Source organism: Sinocyclocheilus anshuiensis, unplaced genomic scaffold, assembly GCF_001515605.1.
Source record: "Sinocyclocheilus anshuiensis isolate Anshui unplaced genomic scaffold, SAMN03320099.WGS_v1.1 scaffold1027, whole genome shotgun sequence".
Classification (NCBI taxonomy): domain Eukaryota; kingdom Metazoa; phylum Chordata; class Actinopteri; order Cypriniformes; family Cyprinidae; genus Sinocyclocheilus; species Sinocyclocheilus anshuiensis.
This window is the reverse complement of record NW_015547697.1, coordinates 298680-317525: the sequence shown is the minus strand read 5'-3', so window position 1 is coordinate 317525 and position 18846 is coordinate 298680. Positions and strand designations below refer to the sequence as shown.

Sequence of the window (18846 nt, the reverse complement as noted above, 5' to 3'; positions counted from 1 at the left end):
TTTTTTAAACAGATTGTAAAGACGCTTGGACCTAGTTTGCTGTCTCTTATAAATAAATGTCTTAGCACTGGAACTGTACCAGATCAGTTAAAACATGCAACAGTCAGACCTCAACTAAAAAAAGGGAATTTAGATCCAGCTTTACTGTCTAATTTTAGACTCATTTCAAATTTGCCTTTTATAGTAGTAACTCTATTCTCAATACATTTCAGTCAGGCTTTAGAATCCAGCACAGCACCGAAACAGCTCTTCTTAAAGTATTAAATGACATCTATCTATCAGTCGACTCTGGCGATTCTGTGGTTCTCATACTTCTCGATCTATCAGCAGCGTTTGATACTATTAATCACTCTATTCTTATTTCCCGTTTAGAACACTGTATCGGTCTGCAGGGAAACATTCTAAAATGGTTTATATCTTATTTGACTAACCGTTCTTTTTCAGTTAACATTGATAATTTCGCTTATTCCATGGCGCATCTTGCTTGCGGAGTTCCGCAGGGATCCATTTTAGCTCCAACTTTATTATCTTTATATATGATACCTTTATGCGATATTCTTGCGAAAGATGGGATAGCGTTTCATTGCTACGCTGACGACACACAAATATACATGCCAATTAAAAAAGGAAATGCAAAGGCTTTAGAAACCCTGACATCCTGTCTTAAAGATCTCACGAAGTGGATGTCCTCAAATTTTCTCCATCTTAATGAATCTAAGACGGAAATCATTCTATTTGGGTCAGTATCTGCTATGGCAGTCCTTAAAACGGAACTAAAAAAGTTTGAACCAAACATGAGATCGTGTGTCAAAAATCTGGGCATCCAAATTGACAATGAGCTTAAAATGGATAAACAAATTAGTTCTGTGGTTCGGTCTTGCTTCTTTTATCTACGTCAAATCGCAAAAGTTAAGCCGTTTTTAAATTTTTCAGATACTCAGAAAATCATTCATGCGCTGATATTTTCCCGCCTAGACTATTGCAACTCGCTTTACTGCGGTATTAATAAGTCATCTCTAGATCGGCTGCAACTAGTCCAGAATGCTGCTGCTAGACTCCTGACCCGGACACGGAAATATGAACATATCACTCCCATCCTTGTTTCGTTGAATTGGCTACCTGTAAAATACAGAATTGAGTTCAAAATCCTGGTCATGGTATTTAAGTCTATTAATAACCGCACTCCACCTTATCTTGCAGATCTCCTCGTAAGACATGTTCCCTCTAGATCACTTAGATCCAGTGATCTGGCACTCCTAACAGTGCCCAGAACTAGATCTAGGCTCAAGGGTGATCGTGCGTTTGCGGTGAGTGGTCAAAATCTGTGGAATAAGCTGCCACTAGCTATCAGAACGGCACCGACTCTGGCTATTTTTAGATCCAAATTAAAAATTAATTTATTCTCTATGGCATTTTAAAATGGGTGTTGCTTTAGGACTGTATTATTATTATTATTATTATTATTATTATTAACGCTATTTACTTCATGTTAATGTGTTATTTTCTATGTGTACCTTGTAAAGCACTTTGGGCAACTTAGTTGTATTTATATAGTTCTATATAAATAAAGAAAGAACATTTAAAGAACATTCAGCTGTATTGCAAATGTCAGTGGTCTGGAAAATTAAGACAAAATATAAAGATAAAGATAAAGATAAAACAATCCACAAAAACTTCATAATACCCCAAAAGCAACACCCTATGTTTGCGAGTGTGAATGCCAAGTCAAGGAGTGTGTTTAGTGTGTTCACAGAACCTTTCTCAGTATGGACAGATCTAAAGACTGCATTTGTCAGTATAAAGAAACTGAGAATTTATCCCGAGCTTTTGCTGACTAGACCATTAACATAGTTTTGAGATGCCCACCAGCTCTTCGTATGATGCTAGTCAATATTTATGAAATCCAGCAACGTGTGATCACAGAAATGGCGAGACGCTGTATTTAGAATCTATTCAGAATTTTCTGTTTGTGTGCCATTCCTATCCGTGCCTGTGTGCTGATCTACATAATGTTTGCAAACATCTCCTGAATTTAGGGCGTGCAAAAAGATACAGTATTCTCCTCTCCAGAAATGTCTGTCCAATACTATTCGGCTTTGGCTCACAACAAGAGTCCATTTTATAATAATCGTTATCTTTTAGGCACATCATTAGTTGCACAGCATTCTACAGAAGAGAAAGATGCTACCCCACCCCCCCACTGATTACTTGCATAATAAGCAACATTCTTTTTAACGCTCAGGCCTTTACTCCTGTATTCATCGCTATATTTACATTTTCCTTTATTCAAAGGCTCATACCAGCACCTTCATTTTAAAGAGTCTGAATGTAGAGGTACTCAATAAATAACTAAATGTGTGTGTGCTTCTTTTGTCCACGGATACAATTAAAGGCTACGTTAATCCCAGGAAGCAAAAGTAGAGAGATAAATCTATTAGCATTTCACATGTATTTGCTACATTAATAACAGTGCAGCTCTTCTAAAATGCAAATGCATCTGTTATGGCTTTCAACAACATAAACAGTCAATAAACAAATAATGTTAAATGATGCACGACCAGCATAGGCTATTAAAGCAGTGATGGAATTATGCATTGGACGTTTAACATGTGACCTTATACACAACAAAGGATCTGATTCTAGATCTTCTCAGTCTAACATCAAGACTGACCTCTAACCTAATAAAGCCTGAGCACTAATGTCAGCAATAAAACCTGATTAACTATGGTTGTTATTCAGAGATTTATTATATTGACATTTCTGAATCACAAAAATATGGTTTTCCTCTTTAAAAAGTTTAATGAATGCAATTTTCATTAATTCATTCGTTACTAGCCAGTAGCTTTCATTTATATTTTATCCCAGCAAAGCCGCAATTTAGTGTTTTTTATTGGGAAAAAGTTGCACAAACGCTTGTGAACAAAATGAGTCACCTTTTTTTTTTTTTTTAAACATTGATGGCATCAAAGACAACAGATTAAAATCAACACAATTTCCATTTCCATTTTTATATCAATTTTCAGGATAAAACTACTAAACACAAATTATAAAATGTAATTATACACAATTTTGAATAGATGGATAGAAAAAGAATAAACACAATTATTAAAAATTCTAACATTTTTATTAAGGGAGGATTGACACTACTTCTCTCCAATTCAAAAACGTTTGTGTTGAGCTTTGGAAAAGTTTTTTTTTTTTAATATTACCACATTTTCAACTATTAATCCTTGTCATTTTATGGACTTTTTTTATTTTTACACAATAAACATATCATACAATCATTTTTGTTAACACTTTACTTAAAGCCTTGATCTATAAAGGTGTTCATAATGTACATTCTAATGCATTATATCTTTTCATAAATAATTGTAATGTTAAAATGCATTATAATGTTTGCAGGTTCCTTGTTACATCTGAAACATCTTGTCATGTTATTTACTAAAATACACTTTCTAAAGGTGTAACAATGAATAGATATGAAATGAACAATAAATGTGGTTACAGTTATTCTTGAGGTCATGCAATGCATTATAAAGTGCACTACAAGAATTACAAAATGCTTTTATAATGCATTATATAAATGCATTAGGCAAAGTGTCACCAAAATTTCATACAATAATATAAATCTGTGTCCACTGTCATTTCTCTGTACAGATGACGCGAGCGACGTTCTTGGGCAGAACTTGGATGGGAATGTGGGCCAGTGTGGCTCTGCTCTGGTGTTTTTAGAGTAAAAGATCTGAAAGGGACACTCTTGAGTGAGAGGAGTGCGTGAACCTACCAGACGAGGCGGTTCGGTCAATGTCAGGGAAAATCCATCTGGGGCGCACACAAAGAGCTGTTGTGTGAGCTCGACTGCTTGAGTGCTGGAGCGCAGCCAGACACGCATTCTACACGGCAGTTCCAGCTCGGGGGAAGGTGAGAAAGAGAGAAATGCTCTCATTTAAAGCGTTAATTGCTGACATTTATGTTCAAAGTTTCTTAAAGTTATGGACAAGCCATTTATGAATGATTAATTGTGTACTTACATTGACGGTTAAAGCTTTTACTAGCTAATTAAAGTGTTCATTGGAATATATAAACACTTTAAAATGTCTAGTAGGTTTAGGAGAGGTTTTAGGATGTACTACATAAAAACAAATAAGTAAATTAAAAGGCAGACATATTTTGAATGAATGAATGAATGAATGAATGAATGAATGAATGAATGAATGGTCATCCAAATTAACTTGTAAGAAAAAAAGATCAGAGCTCCAGTTTCTATAATTTTTCATAGTACATTATTAACACAACACAACTTCATATATCTCCTTTTGAATTTCAATACATACCTCTAGAATTTTTCATTGAGCTATAATTTTCTTACATACTAATCAAAGGCAGAGATCTGAATATCACCTCCAACCTAGCTAACAAAAAAATATGTTCTAAGAACATTCTGCTAGCATTCCAAATAAGCTATAAAACCTTATGTTCTCTGAACTTTCAAAACATCCATTAAAAAAAAAAAAAAACTTTTTTTTTATGTGAATGGTAAGGGAACATTCCATTTGATCATTTTGCAGTCATAATTGGACCATTACTTTTTCAATGTTCTCTAAACATTCTGAAACAAGTAACCTGTTACATCAACATCCAACTAAAACATTTCAGTAAAAAAGTTCCATGAATGAAGTATAAATAATGTGTAATTCTGATGTTCTGAGAACATTAAAAACCAGATAATTTTGAATGAACAACATTCAATGTTCATAGCTTTGAGAGAACTTTGCCATTAATGTTCTGTGAGCTGGGAACATTTCTCATCCAATTCAATCAAAATAATCTGAGCTGCTTCAACACAATGTTATATCTCTATATTCTTCCTGTGACGAGAGGGGCGGGGTCGAGAGCCGTGGGAACGGACCGTGGCCGGTGTAGTATTTGCTAATGCGCGACACCTGCGCCACTCACCGGTCTCGAGTCCCACGGAGGAGCTCCGGAAGGATAAAAGGAGGAGTGACGGCAGTGTTGGACGAGAGAGGACCAGGCCTGGATTTTATTTTGTGTTTTGGTTCTGTTTGTGCGCGACAGTCGTCCGCGAGGCGCTGTCGCGCTATTTTGTGTTTATTTTATTATTAAAGTTTTGTTTGAAAGTTCGCCGGTTCCCGCCTCCTTCTTCCCGAACTACGAACTGTGTTACACTTCCGTTATATCAACAATGGCCTCATCTCAGAGAAAACCGGAGGCAAAGTTGATACACAAGAGCAATCATACTCAAAAAAACACTGCTGACTTTGATGTACACTAAAAGTTTTAAGAATGAAACATAACATGCATTATCACAACTGCTATCATTCCTTGATTAAAGTATTTTAGTATGCAATTAGGGGGTTCAGTGACATTATTCACTTTTCAAATGTGATTTTCAGTACTCGGAAGTTTTAAGGGATACAAGAGACTTTGTAATGGCCATTACTTAATTGCCCGGAAGGAGCATCTTGGGAAAAAAGGCAAGCATTCTTCTTCCCCTCGTGGCCTTCTTTACTTAAGACAAGGACAGATTACCTACTTAAACATACTTGAGTGCTCCAGTGTCAGCTGCCTCTTTAAAACACTCCACAAAGTCTTGGTAAATGCTTGTAATGACTCATACTGACTTAATTCTTTGAACTGTGAAATACAGCCCTGTGGCAGAGTGAAATCAGGCCAAAATGAACACATGAACAGTTTCATAAAGGCAAAACAGAGGACAGCCTCATCAAGAGAAAAGTACTGTAGATAGGCTTCTTGATAGATATGCGTCCATGTCTGTGTGAATGTTTGTGTCCTAACTGTGTGTTGGTTTGTTTGTTTAGGTGGGACCAGCAGTTTAATAGGGTCATATTAAAAAGACACTGTGTGTTCTAGAGATTTGGGTACTTGGGCGCTACCACTCTGCGCAGGCTATTCACACGCACAATGAGAGTCTTTGTTTTCTCTCTCAATTGCTGACGCTTTCCAGCTTCACCAGCGAATTCTCAGTATTTCAAAGAATTTCCCTTAATGGATGTTAACAAGAACCTCAATATAAACAATCAGTTCAGTCGTGAAAACGAATCAGATGTGTTTAGGAGCTATTAATCGTCTTTTAGGCTGACATGCTGGATAGGAACATTAAATGACTGATGATGAGTATCTCATCATGCAGTAGATTTGCATTGGCTTGATTTGAGTTGGGAATTTCTACGTTTCCATCCAAGTTATGATCTACGATTCCCATGCCGTCACTTTCAGCAAAACTGGCGTTAAGTATAAATGGAGGTTGTAGACATTTGGGAAGCCACTGTTTTATTAAATGTCATAAATTGTGTTTTAGAGGGTGCAGACAAGAAGCTGTGATGAACCTGAAGTTGGCTAGAGATTGACAATACTATTCAGTCACATTACTTTTTTATTTTTTTGGATATCAAATAAAATCTACTTCAAATTTTCAACCTTTGTTTTCATAAACATTTTAGAATTTTTATTCACACTTTTGTATATCAACACAGGATTTTTATATGACATCCTAACACTTGCATTCAAATATTTTGAAGGAATTTCCACTATTGACTCAACAAATTATGTGAGTTTGGGGTGGATCACTAGTAGACCAGATGAGGGAGTGTCTGGAAAACCAGTTTGAAAACCTGCTAAAAAGTCAATAGTAGTAGTATTATTAATGCTGCTCAAATAATATAATCTCAATGCAATCTCAAAGTAGTGTTTTAATCCTGAATGAATGATCAGTGCCTTTGAATGAAGCAGTTGAGTAATGATTCAGTAAATGAAACATAAAGACAGTTGCTGAATGTGGAACCACATACTAGCATAGATATATTTCAAATTTAGAGTAGTATGCTAGCATGCAGTTCCAAATGTAATATATCAGTGTTTTGAGGAAATTGGTTGAATCAACAATTCACTTTTATAGAGACAGTATAAAATAAGAACAATTTAATTAAAACAAATTTAGTTTTGTGTCATTTCAATTCCATCGCATTTATCAATAATAATAATAAAAAAACTAGACTATACATATATGCTTTTTCTGCTTATTGTACTTCTTCATAAAATGAAGAAGGACCAGATCTAGCCTGTACCGTTACTTATAGTTGACTCTGCATATTACACTAATATAGAAAAAAAGTACAACATCTAACACACTGTAGTTTAACTACTTTAAATTAGAAATAGACTGCAGTCTGTTGTTTGACATGATGCACGAGTGTGTGTGCGTGTGTGTGTGTGTGTGCTGTCTATCCTTGACAAGACATTGGCAGTGTTTACAAAAGGGCCGTGTGCCCATCTGCTGCGAGCACTCAGGGCTTTTGTCCCATGGCCAGAAAACCAACAACTGGGATGGTAATGAAAGTGGCAATACCTCCAGATATCAGTCAAACAGCATCGAAACCTCAGCAACACTCAAAAACTAAACCCACACAACACACAAACGTTTTCAAATGCAATATTCATGGAAATGCTTATGGTTTGGCCACGTGTTTTTTTTTGTTTGTTTTTTTTTTCAAATTATTATCTAAAGATTCCCTCATTTAGAATAATTTGGATTCATAAACCTAAGGAATTTAGCATGAGGACATATATTTTGTGCAAAAAGTATGAAATTATTAGTTAATGAGTCACATTTACCGTTGCTCAGCAGAATTTCAGGCAAAATCCAGTCATTTCAATACGTGCAATTTGGAGTTTCGCGCAAGTTCTTCACACAGATTTAGTTCGTGTTCAAGTTGGTCAAAAAGCTGCTTGGTTTAAAACTGACGTTTGTTTTGTTTTTAAATAGCTACACAATTTTACAATTGACAACGTATGTTTTTTGCTAATGAAATTTCATTGAAATTTTGTTAGTGTGCGTTATTTTTCAACCCCTACAACCAACTGTTATATAGAGACCACTTTTCATCATCTAATCAATTCCTGATGGATAAAATCAAGAATGCAAGTTATGTTTGACATTGGCTTCAATGTCTACAAAGGTTGTTGCATCCTCTAATATGAACATAACAATACAAGCATTAAAGCAGACATTATTGATGATGACAAAGTTCATTGTGTTTTTGTACTGCATTAATGAATGAGGCCCAATGCCTGTCTTCATAATGAAGAAAACAACTTTCCCTTCTGACTAATGTCACTAAGTTGACTTAATGTCACTCTGCAAAATTTAATTGGCAAAATCCATTAATTTCAATAGGAATCCACATAATTTTTGAGTTCTGCATGAGGGCAGAAAAGCTCCTTTCACTTGTGTTCAAGTTGGTCCAGTGAAGTCAGTGCGTCAACCAACAAGCTGTCTTTCAAACATCTACACTATTTCCTTTTTTTTTTTTTGCTCACTGAATTTTGCTAATGTGATTTTAGTTTTAACCCCCTCCAACCATCTGATACATTGCAAACAATTTTCATGATCCAACCAATTCTTCACCCTACATTTTTTTTTTTTTTTGGTTGAATTTACATTTTCATTCAGAAATGCCTCACATTATAGAACTAAAATTGGTTGCAAGTTCTGTTTCGCGTTGACTTTAACATCTTTAAAGGTTGTTGCATCTCTTAATATGAATCATCCACAAGAACACGAGCATTAAAGGCACACTTAATTGATGATGACGAAGTTCAATGTGTTTTTGTACTGCATTCACTCCTTAATTAGGAACAACAGAAAAAAACACTGTCGCCAAGTGAACCTGGTGGCAAAAACAAGGCAGCCATAACAACAATTCCCACTGAGTCGAGCTAAATACACACTCGAGCACAACAACTTCAAATCACTCCTGAGACCGAGCATTAGACTGATTTTATTCGATTCAGACGTACTAACCTTTCTACGCAATCCAGATCTAACCACAAAACAACCTGGTAGGTAAAAGAAACAGAAACAAGGCATTGTGCGAACATGCACAGGTAGATGTCTATTCGTCCATTTAGTGCATTTGACTCAGCAAGTTGCTTGTGGTAGAGGGTAATTTGGGAATATTTGCCTTGGGGCAAAAAAAAAGAAGAAGAGAAAAGTCTGTCTGTGACTGGGGTGGTAGAAAACTCTTGGAGTCGCTCCAGATTTCTGACCTTGGCTAGCTGTAAGCTTTTAAAAACAGCCTTGCACGGAGGGCACTCGAGCTATGGCGCTAGTACCACTGGAACTGCTTTGAAGGTGCCAAGCGATCTGGGAACCAGTAAATTAGTCTCAAATAGCTGTTAACGGCACAGTTCCATTAAACAGGATTTAGGGGGATTAGCTAATAGCAGCCTTAGATGAGTGGTCGGGGGGTGGAGGGCGGCAAAGAGCACGAAGAGCATAAAAAACGAAGCACTCATGTCCTAGCTCTCAAGAAGAGGAATGTTCGTATTGACTTGCGACACGATAAGGTTGTTAAATATTTAGCGCAATTACAGTTACCATTTGGAGGGAAATGTTTAGAGGTGCGGTTAGCAGCTAGTGGTTGAAATTGGTATTGGTATTTTTTTCTCACGTGGTTTGCCAGATTAAGAATACGCAACAGGAACGAGCACAATTGACAATGGAAGGCGACAAGCCTAATACTGTAAGTTGACGAGTTGATTTATCCGTGTTTTATTATGCCTTTGCTCATAGAGATTTTTAAATCGACGCAGAGGCTTTTTAGGTTGGGTAGAATTCGCAATCTCTGTCCCAGTTCATTTGTTCACTTCCATGGCTGCAATACGCTGTGTTATCAGCTAACTGGCAACCCGGGAAGTCAAAATACTATTGGGTAAATTCAATGCTATCTAACGACCAATTCGTACATATTTTACGAGGTGGCAAATTTGTATGACTTTACTCGTACGATTTTGTTTGATTTATCGAGACCCCAGTGATGGCTAGGTTTAGGGGCGGGGTTAGGTGTAGGTCGTACGAATTCATACGAATTTTGCAACTCGTAAAATACTTACGATTTAGCAAAAAACATGAATTTGTACGAGTGAGGTTGTATGGATTTGTATGAATTAGCCACCTTGTAAAATATGTACGAATTGCCGTGAGATCGGGTTGGTAAATTGGCAGTGGGCGGAGTCAAACAGACCAAAACAAAACAGACATTCCGACATGGAACACACATTTCAAAGCAGAATTACTGCTGTAGCATTGTTTTTTGAAGATGTCAACTTAGCAGATTTCCTAAATATCTGCAAATATATTACGGTATTTTTATGCCTTATTACATATGGCATCTTTAACTTTCGTTCACATTTTGAGGGCATACTCATATTCACGTAGAGCTTTTCTTGTTAATCTTTCAAACACTGCAGCATCTTCGGCGGCAAGATGCTCTCACAGAGCTCCTGTCTGGATCCTTCATTGTGCTCCGCTTCAGCGGCCGCTTTGAGCTCCAAATCCCTCTCACATTTGACAGGACACAGTGTGGCTCGCTGAATGGAGTCAGGTTCAAAACACAGCACATCACTCAGGAGAGTGATGCAAGCGCACAGCTGCAGGGAGGAATGCTGGGACAGCACATTCCTGTGGGCCAGGAACAATTACATTATCTATGCAAACTCACTCAGAAATGGTTTGAGCCTCCATTTATCAAGTGTGCATTTTTTTCCCCTGTACATTGCTCATGTACAGTGTCTCCGAAATTTAGAATAAATGTGCCTTAATGAAATGTATATGCATTTTTATTGAATTAAATAAGAATATCACACCAAATGACATATGCAAATGAGTACCCCCCCCTTTTCTTTTTTTAATCTCTCTTTTAATTTTTTGCCATAGACTATTAACAACCTGGAGTCAAATAAAATAATAATAATAATTATTATTATTATAAATAATAACTTAGTGTTTGTTCCAGTTTAATATAATTTTCATTATATTCTATTTAGAGTCAAATGGTTTTTGTACATGTTCTCATACCACACATACGTATATTCATATTAAATTAATAAATAGCAATGTTATATATATTAATTGAAATAAAGAAAAATAAAATACATTTTACATTTAAAATTTACCATTACAAATATAACTATTACATTAAAAAATTTAACTCAACTATTAAACAAAATAATAATAATAATAATAATAATTTCAAGTTGAAGTCCTAAATGACTAAAACTGAAATAAAATTTGATGTAGAAATAATAAAAGAAAAACTAATAAAAATAACAGTAGCACATAACAAAATTACTCAAAGTTACACTAAAATTTAAATCAAACCAGAAAATATTAATAAATACAATATTAGTATATAAATGATACTAAAATAACACTTAATATATAAATAAATGCATAAATAATACATGCAATATGTATGCACATATACAAAACACATTATATACTTAACTATCTTTAATTGATCTATCTACATATTTTTTAAAATGTAAAATAAACATTATTATGTAAAAACCAAAACAAAAACAGCAACAAAACACACTTATTCATATAGACATGACAACACTTCCGGTAAGTTAACATAGAAAGCAACTGACGCTCACTGTTTTTCTTTTTTTTTTTTAAGGTGCATTCTGGGAATTTCTAGGGAATGAGCATTTCAGTGCACTGGACAGCTCTAGAAATGGCTCACTCCTTGTCCAGTGCACTAGTAAACTGAGACAATGGGGGAATTCAGTAAGAATGAATTGTGCCCATTTATTGTGCTGTTAATTTGCATGTGCTGTCTGTGTTGTTTTTGTGCCCGATTCACTAAAGGAATTACACAAATCAGGTAACGGTGCACACGCGCCCACAAAATTAGTGCCGAATGCAATTTTCACAGCACAATTCCCCGTCTTGCAGTGCTAGATTACGAAGGATGCAGCAGAGCACACAATCCAGCACCACTGCGATCACCCGAATCAGCTCTTTAAAATGCTGAAAGTGTGCACACTACACCTCACGTCTGGATATATGCCTGTTTATAACGCTTTTCACCATCATTTGATGAATAACTGCCATGATCAATAGAAAATTTAAACAAACATCTTTTTTCAATAGAAGTCATTTTAGCCCCTGCTTTCCTAATAATGCGACGTTAATTGCACTAAGCAAACAGCACTGTTTTTTGTGAATAAATCTATAATAAGCCTAATTTACACAAAAAGGAGGCATGTTTGTGCTGACAAGAATTACAATTACTTACTCAAGACTCCTGGTGTGTTCTCAAGGCTCAGTCGCGAGGTTTTTGCACTGCAGTGCCACAAAAAAGTGGTATTGGTTTAATAAAGCAATATTAATTTGTATTATTATTATTATTATTTATATTATTTATACATTTAAAATACAATACAAATACAAGTGGTAATATTGTAAAATATAATTACAATTAAAATAACTGTTTTGTATTTTAATATATTTTAAAATGTTCTTTATTCCCGTGATGCAAAGCTGAATTTTCAGTATCATTACTCCAGTCCAGTCTAATATGCTAAATGATGCACAAACAACATTTATTGTTGTTATCAACATTGAAATTGATTTTATTGATTCATTTATTGATTGAATACAAATCTTGTGTTGCCTTTATTGATCAATTTAATATGCCCATGCTGATTAAAAGTATTTATTTTCTTTCACTTTAAAATATAAAAAAAAACGAAAACCGTTCTTTTAAAATGAAATAATTTTCACCTTTTTTTGGAGGGGGGGTACTTTTAATCAAATAAATGCAGCCTTGGTGAGTATAAGAGAGTTTCAAAAACATAAAAAATTGTAATTATTCCAAATCTATGACCAATGTACATGTACAACTGTAAAATGACTAGAAATTAGATTTAAATGTGTCTTAATTGTCTAAAAACCTTTTTATTTATATGATCAAAGATACAATACAAATACAAATGGTAATATTGTAAAATATAGCAAAATTAATTAAATAAAAAAACAGTTTTCTATGTGAATATATTGTAAAATGTTATTTATTTCTGTGTTGCAAAGCTGAATTTTCAGCATCATTACTCCAGTCTTCAGCATCACATGATCTTTCAGAAATCATTATTTCAAAGACATTAAAAAATCATAATCATTCCAAATTTATGACCGATAGTGTATATGCATGGACAACTGAAAATTGACAAGAATTTATATTTAAATGTTTATTAATTGTCCAAAAACTGTTTGGCGGCACTGTAGTTTCTTGGACAAATAACAAAAAGATTACAAAATAGACGCCTTGGATTTATGACTGTTGGCTTTTATGAAGTTTTTCTTCTTGAGCGACCGCAGACTGACACGGTCACCTTGTAGCCAGTCTCTGTCCTTACTTAGAGAGTTTTTCATTATCACAAACACCTTGCGCTTGCTCACTGGGGATTTAGTCTCGGCACCTCGTAAAGCTCCTTTGGGACCATTTTCATTATTACAAACGCTATATAAATAAAGCAAAAGAAGCAACAAATGTACCCTTCACCTGATGTCACCCTGTAAGTATTTCAGAGACCAATGATTCTCACATTCAAACTCTGAGCGGGTCAGACAGCGACCAGATTTTAGCTTTATATATGCGAGGCTGAAGTCGTTTTTTAGCAGAGAGCTCTGATGTTGAGGCAACTAATTTCAGAGGCTAAGAGGAAGAGGTCTGGACCAGATGAAGATAAATGGCATGTGTAGAGCTGATTAGAGAAAGAGAGAGAGAGGGAATGCAGATATGAAGTTAAGGAGGAAAAAAAATTAATAAACGCGAAACCAAAAGGAGGGGGAGAGAGCGTGTCTTGTCTTAGGAGAACTGTAATTAGCCCTAAAAAAAAGAAGGCAGCACTATATCTTTCTCCTGCTGCTCTGTGGGAAGCAACAGAGAAATTTCAGGTCCTTCTTCTACAAAAAAGGCATTCCTTGCTTCAAAGCTCCAGTTTACAGACACGCCATCATGTTTGAACACCATTTATGAGGGAATTAGCTTTTCAAGTAAACTCAACTCGGATGTTCCCGATGGTAAACTGAGCTCATAAATCATTTTACATATCTGCATCAATTATCACAGGTCCTCTGACAGAACTAAAATATACAAGCTGACATATGCTTTATTCCACAGTATATTCAACTCGGTCGAGCTAAAATAACCCTCAATCACAGCTTTGGCGGGGAAAATATCGCTGCCGTTTAACTGCCAAACTCTAAGCGATGCTGTCACTCAAACCAGAAGAAGCCTTCAAGCCACGCTCAAGTGAAAACTTGCTATTAAAAGAGAGTAAATCCCCGTTCTGGATCAAAACCAAAGCTGTGAAATGTTGTCCTAACCTGTCACGGCTCATCCCGTCATATCTGTTTACATGACAGTATCGCGGAAATGACACAGATGGGACAATTAAGGCATGAGTAAGTGCTGACGGTAAGATCATCCTCATCCAGGCTTTCCAGTCGTAATGACGCTCCGGAGTGAAAGGCTCTGACTGAATACAGAGGACCAGGGGAAGATTGATCCTGCTCTCTGGCCCCTGAGGACCTCGGGACGGCCGTAATGACAGTGCTTCACTCTCTGAGATGGTCTGTCTCGGCCCTTGCTAACAGCTGGCTAAGGAAACAGATAAGCTACCTGAGGCTGGAAGGGCGAACTTGACGTGTATTGACACAATGAAAGTGATGTTCCTTGAGTGGTGACATGTACCAAAGTGTTAGTGCATCTTAGTGCAGGTGTTTTATTCTGCTGCCATTCAACTGTTCTGAATCCCTGTTTACTTCTTTTAGACACATTCCAGGTGGTTCTGTCCACAATTCAACTGTGTGCAATATTCCTGTTTGTTTTCATCATCCAGAAAAGTGTAATAACTACTTTCCTTTTCGACTGATGTCACCTAGGCCATATGTGGAGGGAAATCAATGTTAGCCAAATAGCTATGTAAGCACTGTAATTTAGGTATGGCCTTTCTTGTTAACAGTTGCCATACTGCAGTTATGTTAATGTAATACAGGTTATGGCAATACGAGCATATAAAGATACATTTGACAAAGTAGATTTACGATTTGGGTATGCTCTTGCGCATGAATTTGATATTTCACCTCCATGTCCGGGTTTTGAATCACAGCAGGCACAAGCTTAAATAAATACAGCCTGATTGCCTGGAAGAAATGTTCACCACTTTCTTAATTAACCGCAAATTCGCATTCAGTTCAGGCTCCATTTGGGGTATGTAATGGCAACTTTTCACAATTCAAGCACCATTGGACAAAATTGTTGAATATTCTCTTTTACTTGTAATATGTATAGCTAGTTTTTACTTTTTATTTTTATTTATTTCTTTTTTTTTGTATTTTGTACCCCTTTAAAGGGTTAGTTCACCCAAAAATGACAGAAAATTCTGTCATTAATTACTCACCCTCATGTCGTTTCAAACCCGTAAGACCTTCGTTCATCTTCAGCACGAATTAAGATATTTTTGATAGAATCTGAGAGCTGTCTGACCCTTCATAGACAGCAATACAACCAAAATGTTCCCAGGTCCAGAAACGTAGCAAGGAGATCTGTAAAATAATCCATGTAAAATCAGGGGTTCAACCGTAATTTTACGAAGCTACGAGAATACTTTTCGTGACAAAACAGCATACGCTGTTTACGTCCAGCTGATATTCTCCAAAATGGCGCTACAGCGTGATGCTGCGGAGACGAATTGTTGAATGAAGTCTTTTTTTTTTTTTCTTTTGCGCACAAAAAGTATTTTTCTAGCTTCGTAAAATTACGGTTGAACTCCTGATGTCACATGGATTATTTTACAGATCTCCTTGCTACGTTTCTGGACTTGGGAACATTTCAGTTCTATTGCTGTCTATGCAGAGTCAGACAACTCTCAGATTCTATTCTATTCTATTCTATTCTATTATATTTTTGCTCTCAAAAATATCTTAATTTGTGTTCCAAAGATGAACGAAGGTCTTACGGGTTTGAAACGACATGAGGGTGAGTAATTAATGACAGAATTTAAATTTGTGGGTGAACTATCCCTTTAATGTAGCCAATGCTTTATTGTTAAAAAAATAAAAAAGAGCAGTTTATATATATATTACAGTATATATATATATATATATATATGTTTTTTTTCTTTTCTTCTTCTTCTTTTTAAGGTCTGGCACTTGATAAAATGGCTCTAAATAAATAATGCCTTGTTTTTGATTGAATATCTCTGTTAAACCCTTAATGGATGTCAAATGGATAGATGCATTTAATCTTTTATTTAGTTCTTATTTATTTTCATTTTATTTGTATGCGTGCATAACTACACATGACTGTCATTCATTGTAGATTAACTGTTGGCATGGACATAATCCTGGAGAATAGTTGCTGAGGGTCAAGAGATTGTGTTGAATCAATGTAAACATAAAAACATGTTAACAGACATTTCCGTTGGTAATTCGTTGACAATATAAACTAGTAATATGGAAGTAAAATTGAATACCATTTCACGTTGACTTTAAAGGAATAGGAATTCTGTCACTAACTACTCATCCTCACGTTAGTTCCAAACCCGTAAAATCTTCGTTCATCTTCGGAACACAAATTAAGATAATTTTCGTGACATCTGAGAGCTTTCAGACTCTGCATAGACAGCAACGCAACTGACACTTTCAAGGCCCAAAAAGGTAGTAAGGACATCATTAAAATAGTCCATGACATCAGTGGCTCAACCTTAAATTAAGTTTAATAAAGTCATTATTTTTGTTTTCTTTGTGCACAAAAAGTATTCTCGTAGCTTCATAAAATTAAGGTTGATGTCACTGATGTCACATGGACTATTTTAACGATGTACGTACTAACTTTCTGGGCACTGAAAGTGGTAGTTGCTCTCAGATTTAATCAAAAATATATTAATTTGTGTTCTGAAGATGAACAAAGATCTAACGAGTTTGGAACGACATGAGGGTGAGTAATTAATGAAAGGATTTTCATGTTTGGGGGAACTATCCCTTTAAAATGTAGCACAGTTATTTTTCAAATGCCTATATCCAGTTTTAGATATAACTAACTAATTCAGGCATCTAAAGGAAAAAAAATAAAAATTACATAACCCTGATCATAAGCATTCCTTCAAACCAATTCCAGTTGAACCCAAGGGAGGGCAGGAGTTGAGTAAATATTGGATGTAAAGAGAGCAACTCCAACTCCTTTAGCTGGAGTGATGCCCTGTGTCAGATGATGTGTGTGTGTGTGTGTGTGTGTGTGGTGTGTGTGTGTGTGTGTGTGTGTGTGTGTGTGTGTGTGTGTGTGTACTCTGATTGGGCCTCTTACCTTGTACGGCTCACCAAACAGATTAAATCCGGTAGAGAACAAGTCTTCATCCTGCTGCACTTCCTGTGTCCTTCGCTCCCACTCCTTCTTCTTCAGGGCCGAGCGGTCCTGCTCGTAATGACTGCGGGAAACGAGAGAGAAAGAACGATAGAGAGTAAGAGCGTGATTCGAGTTGGCATGCGAGAAATCGACGGCAAAAAACCCTGCCTGTAAGAGATTCAAGGGAAGCCCTTATCTGTCTAATAGGCCCGAGCTGACACTAAGCAGATGAGGAGAGCGTGGCGTAGGAGATAAAGTAACTGGATTGGTGCACAGATGCTTTACAGGAACAGACAGGAGACTGCCAGGAAGAGGCAGCTCTGTTTGAAACGCTGTAAGAAGGGCTGGAGCCTCGGGGAGCGTTTATTTAGATTTGAAGGACCTCATATGGCAATCAGTGTGGGGGATTGTTACAGGAAATTCAAGCTTGTTTTAAACAAAGGCAGATGTCATACTGCGGTAGTTGACAATCCCGAATTCAGTGTGTGGAGTAAATGATTTCACAAATGAAAACCCAAGCGTCGCCCTCTGAGGGACTCTGTCAGCCTCGTATGTTTCTTTACGTTCATTATAATGACGACTTCATCCGAGCGGCTCCTCAGCGCCTCTTCCAGGCCTCTTCTGAGTTATTTAACATCCGTAAACGACTTACCGTTTAGCAAACGTCATCTATTAGCGAGGAAACAAACACGCGGGGTGCTATGCTGAGTGTGCGCGATGCTAGCTGTGGCTGGTTGGCCCCGGGGCCGGTGTTATAGGCTGACAGTGGCTGATTAGGACCCGTAGACTCGGTTCTATCATTATCATAATGCAGAATGGCCCCAGGTTAATGCAGACCTCCCTCAGGAACAGACACACACCACAGCCGCTAGCTGTAGCATTAGCATCGGTCCCTGAGGAGGAACAACGGCGTGATAGAAATGGTGAATTTTTATTTGGCTGTTTTATTGTGTACATGTACGAGGATGTCTTAGTGCTCGTCTGGTCATTTGTTCAGTCATTCACTCGCTTGCTCAGTGAAGGATACATGACATGCTTCAAAAGATATGCTGTCCCTTAAAAACAAATTAGCTTGCTAACGACACTTTTCACTATCAAATTTAGGGTGAGGGATTTGAAAGGTTGGAAGCCTGATTATCCCATAGAATGGTGGAATATAAAATATTAAAAATGAAAAAAAAAAAAGTTAAATGTGTATTTTGTATCTCACAATGTAAATTTTTATCTTGAAATTGCAACTTTGACTTTTGCACTTGCTATTATGTTGTTTCTTGCCTTTTTTATGTGTAATTTATGGGCTAAAATTTAACAACCTAAGTAACGCTGCATAATCTAGGGGAAAATAATTAATCGCAATTTCTCAGATTAAGAAAAAAGCAATTTTAATTTAAAATCTGATTAAAAAAAAAAGCTCAAGGTTGGATGTGCTTGTTTGCAAGGCTGTGATTATATGTCATTATGACTTATAATAATAATAATAATAATGTTATTATTAGTATTATTATTTTAGTTTACAGTCAAATATTATAAATAATAGTAATAATATAGTTTTGTTTAAAATAAATAAATAAATAAATAAAGGGAGAAAAATAGCAAAAAATGCTGTGATATA

The 18846-nt window shown here is 36.1% G+C and overlaps 1 protein-coding gene across 1 annotated transcript in view; it reads right to left on the bottom strand.

Moving 5' to 3' along the window:
- The window catches only part of LOC107703651 (AF4/FMR2 family member 2-like), a 248303-nt gene that overhangs the window by 168376 nt on the left and 61081 nt on the right, over nt 1–18846 (bottom strand). The window contains exon 2 of the mRNA XM_016506365.1: nt 17196–17316. Within this exon, the coding sequence (XP_016361851.1) occupies nt 17196–17316 (121 nt within the window). The remainder of the gene's footprint in view (nt 1–17195; nt 17317–18846) is intronic.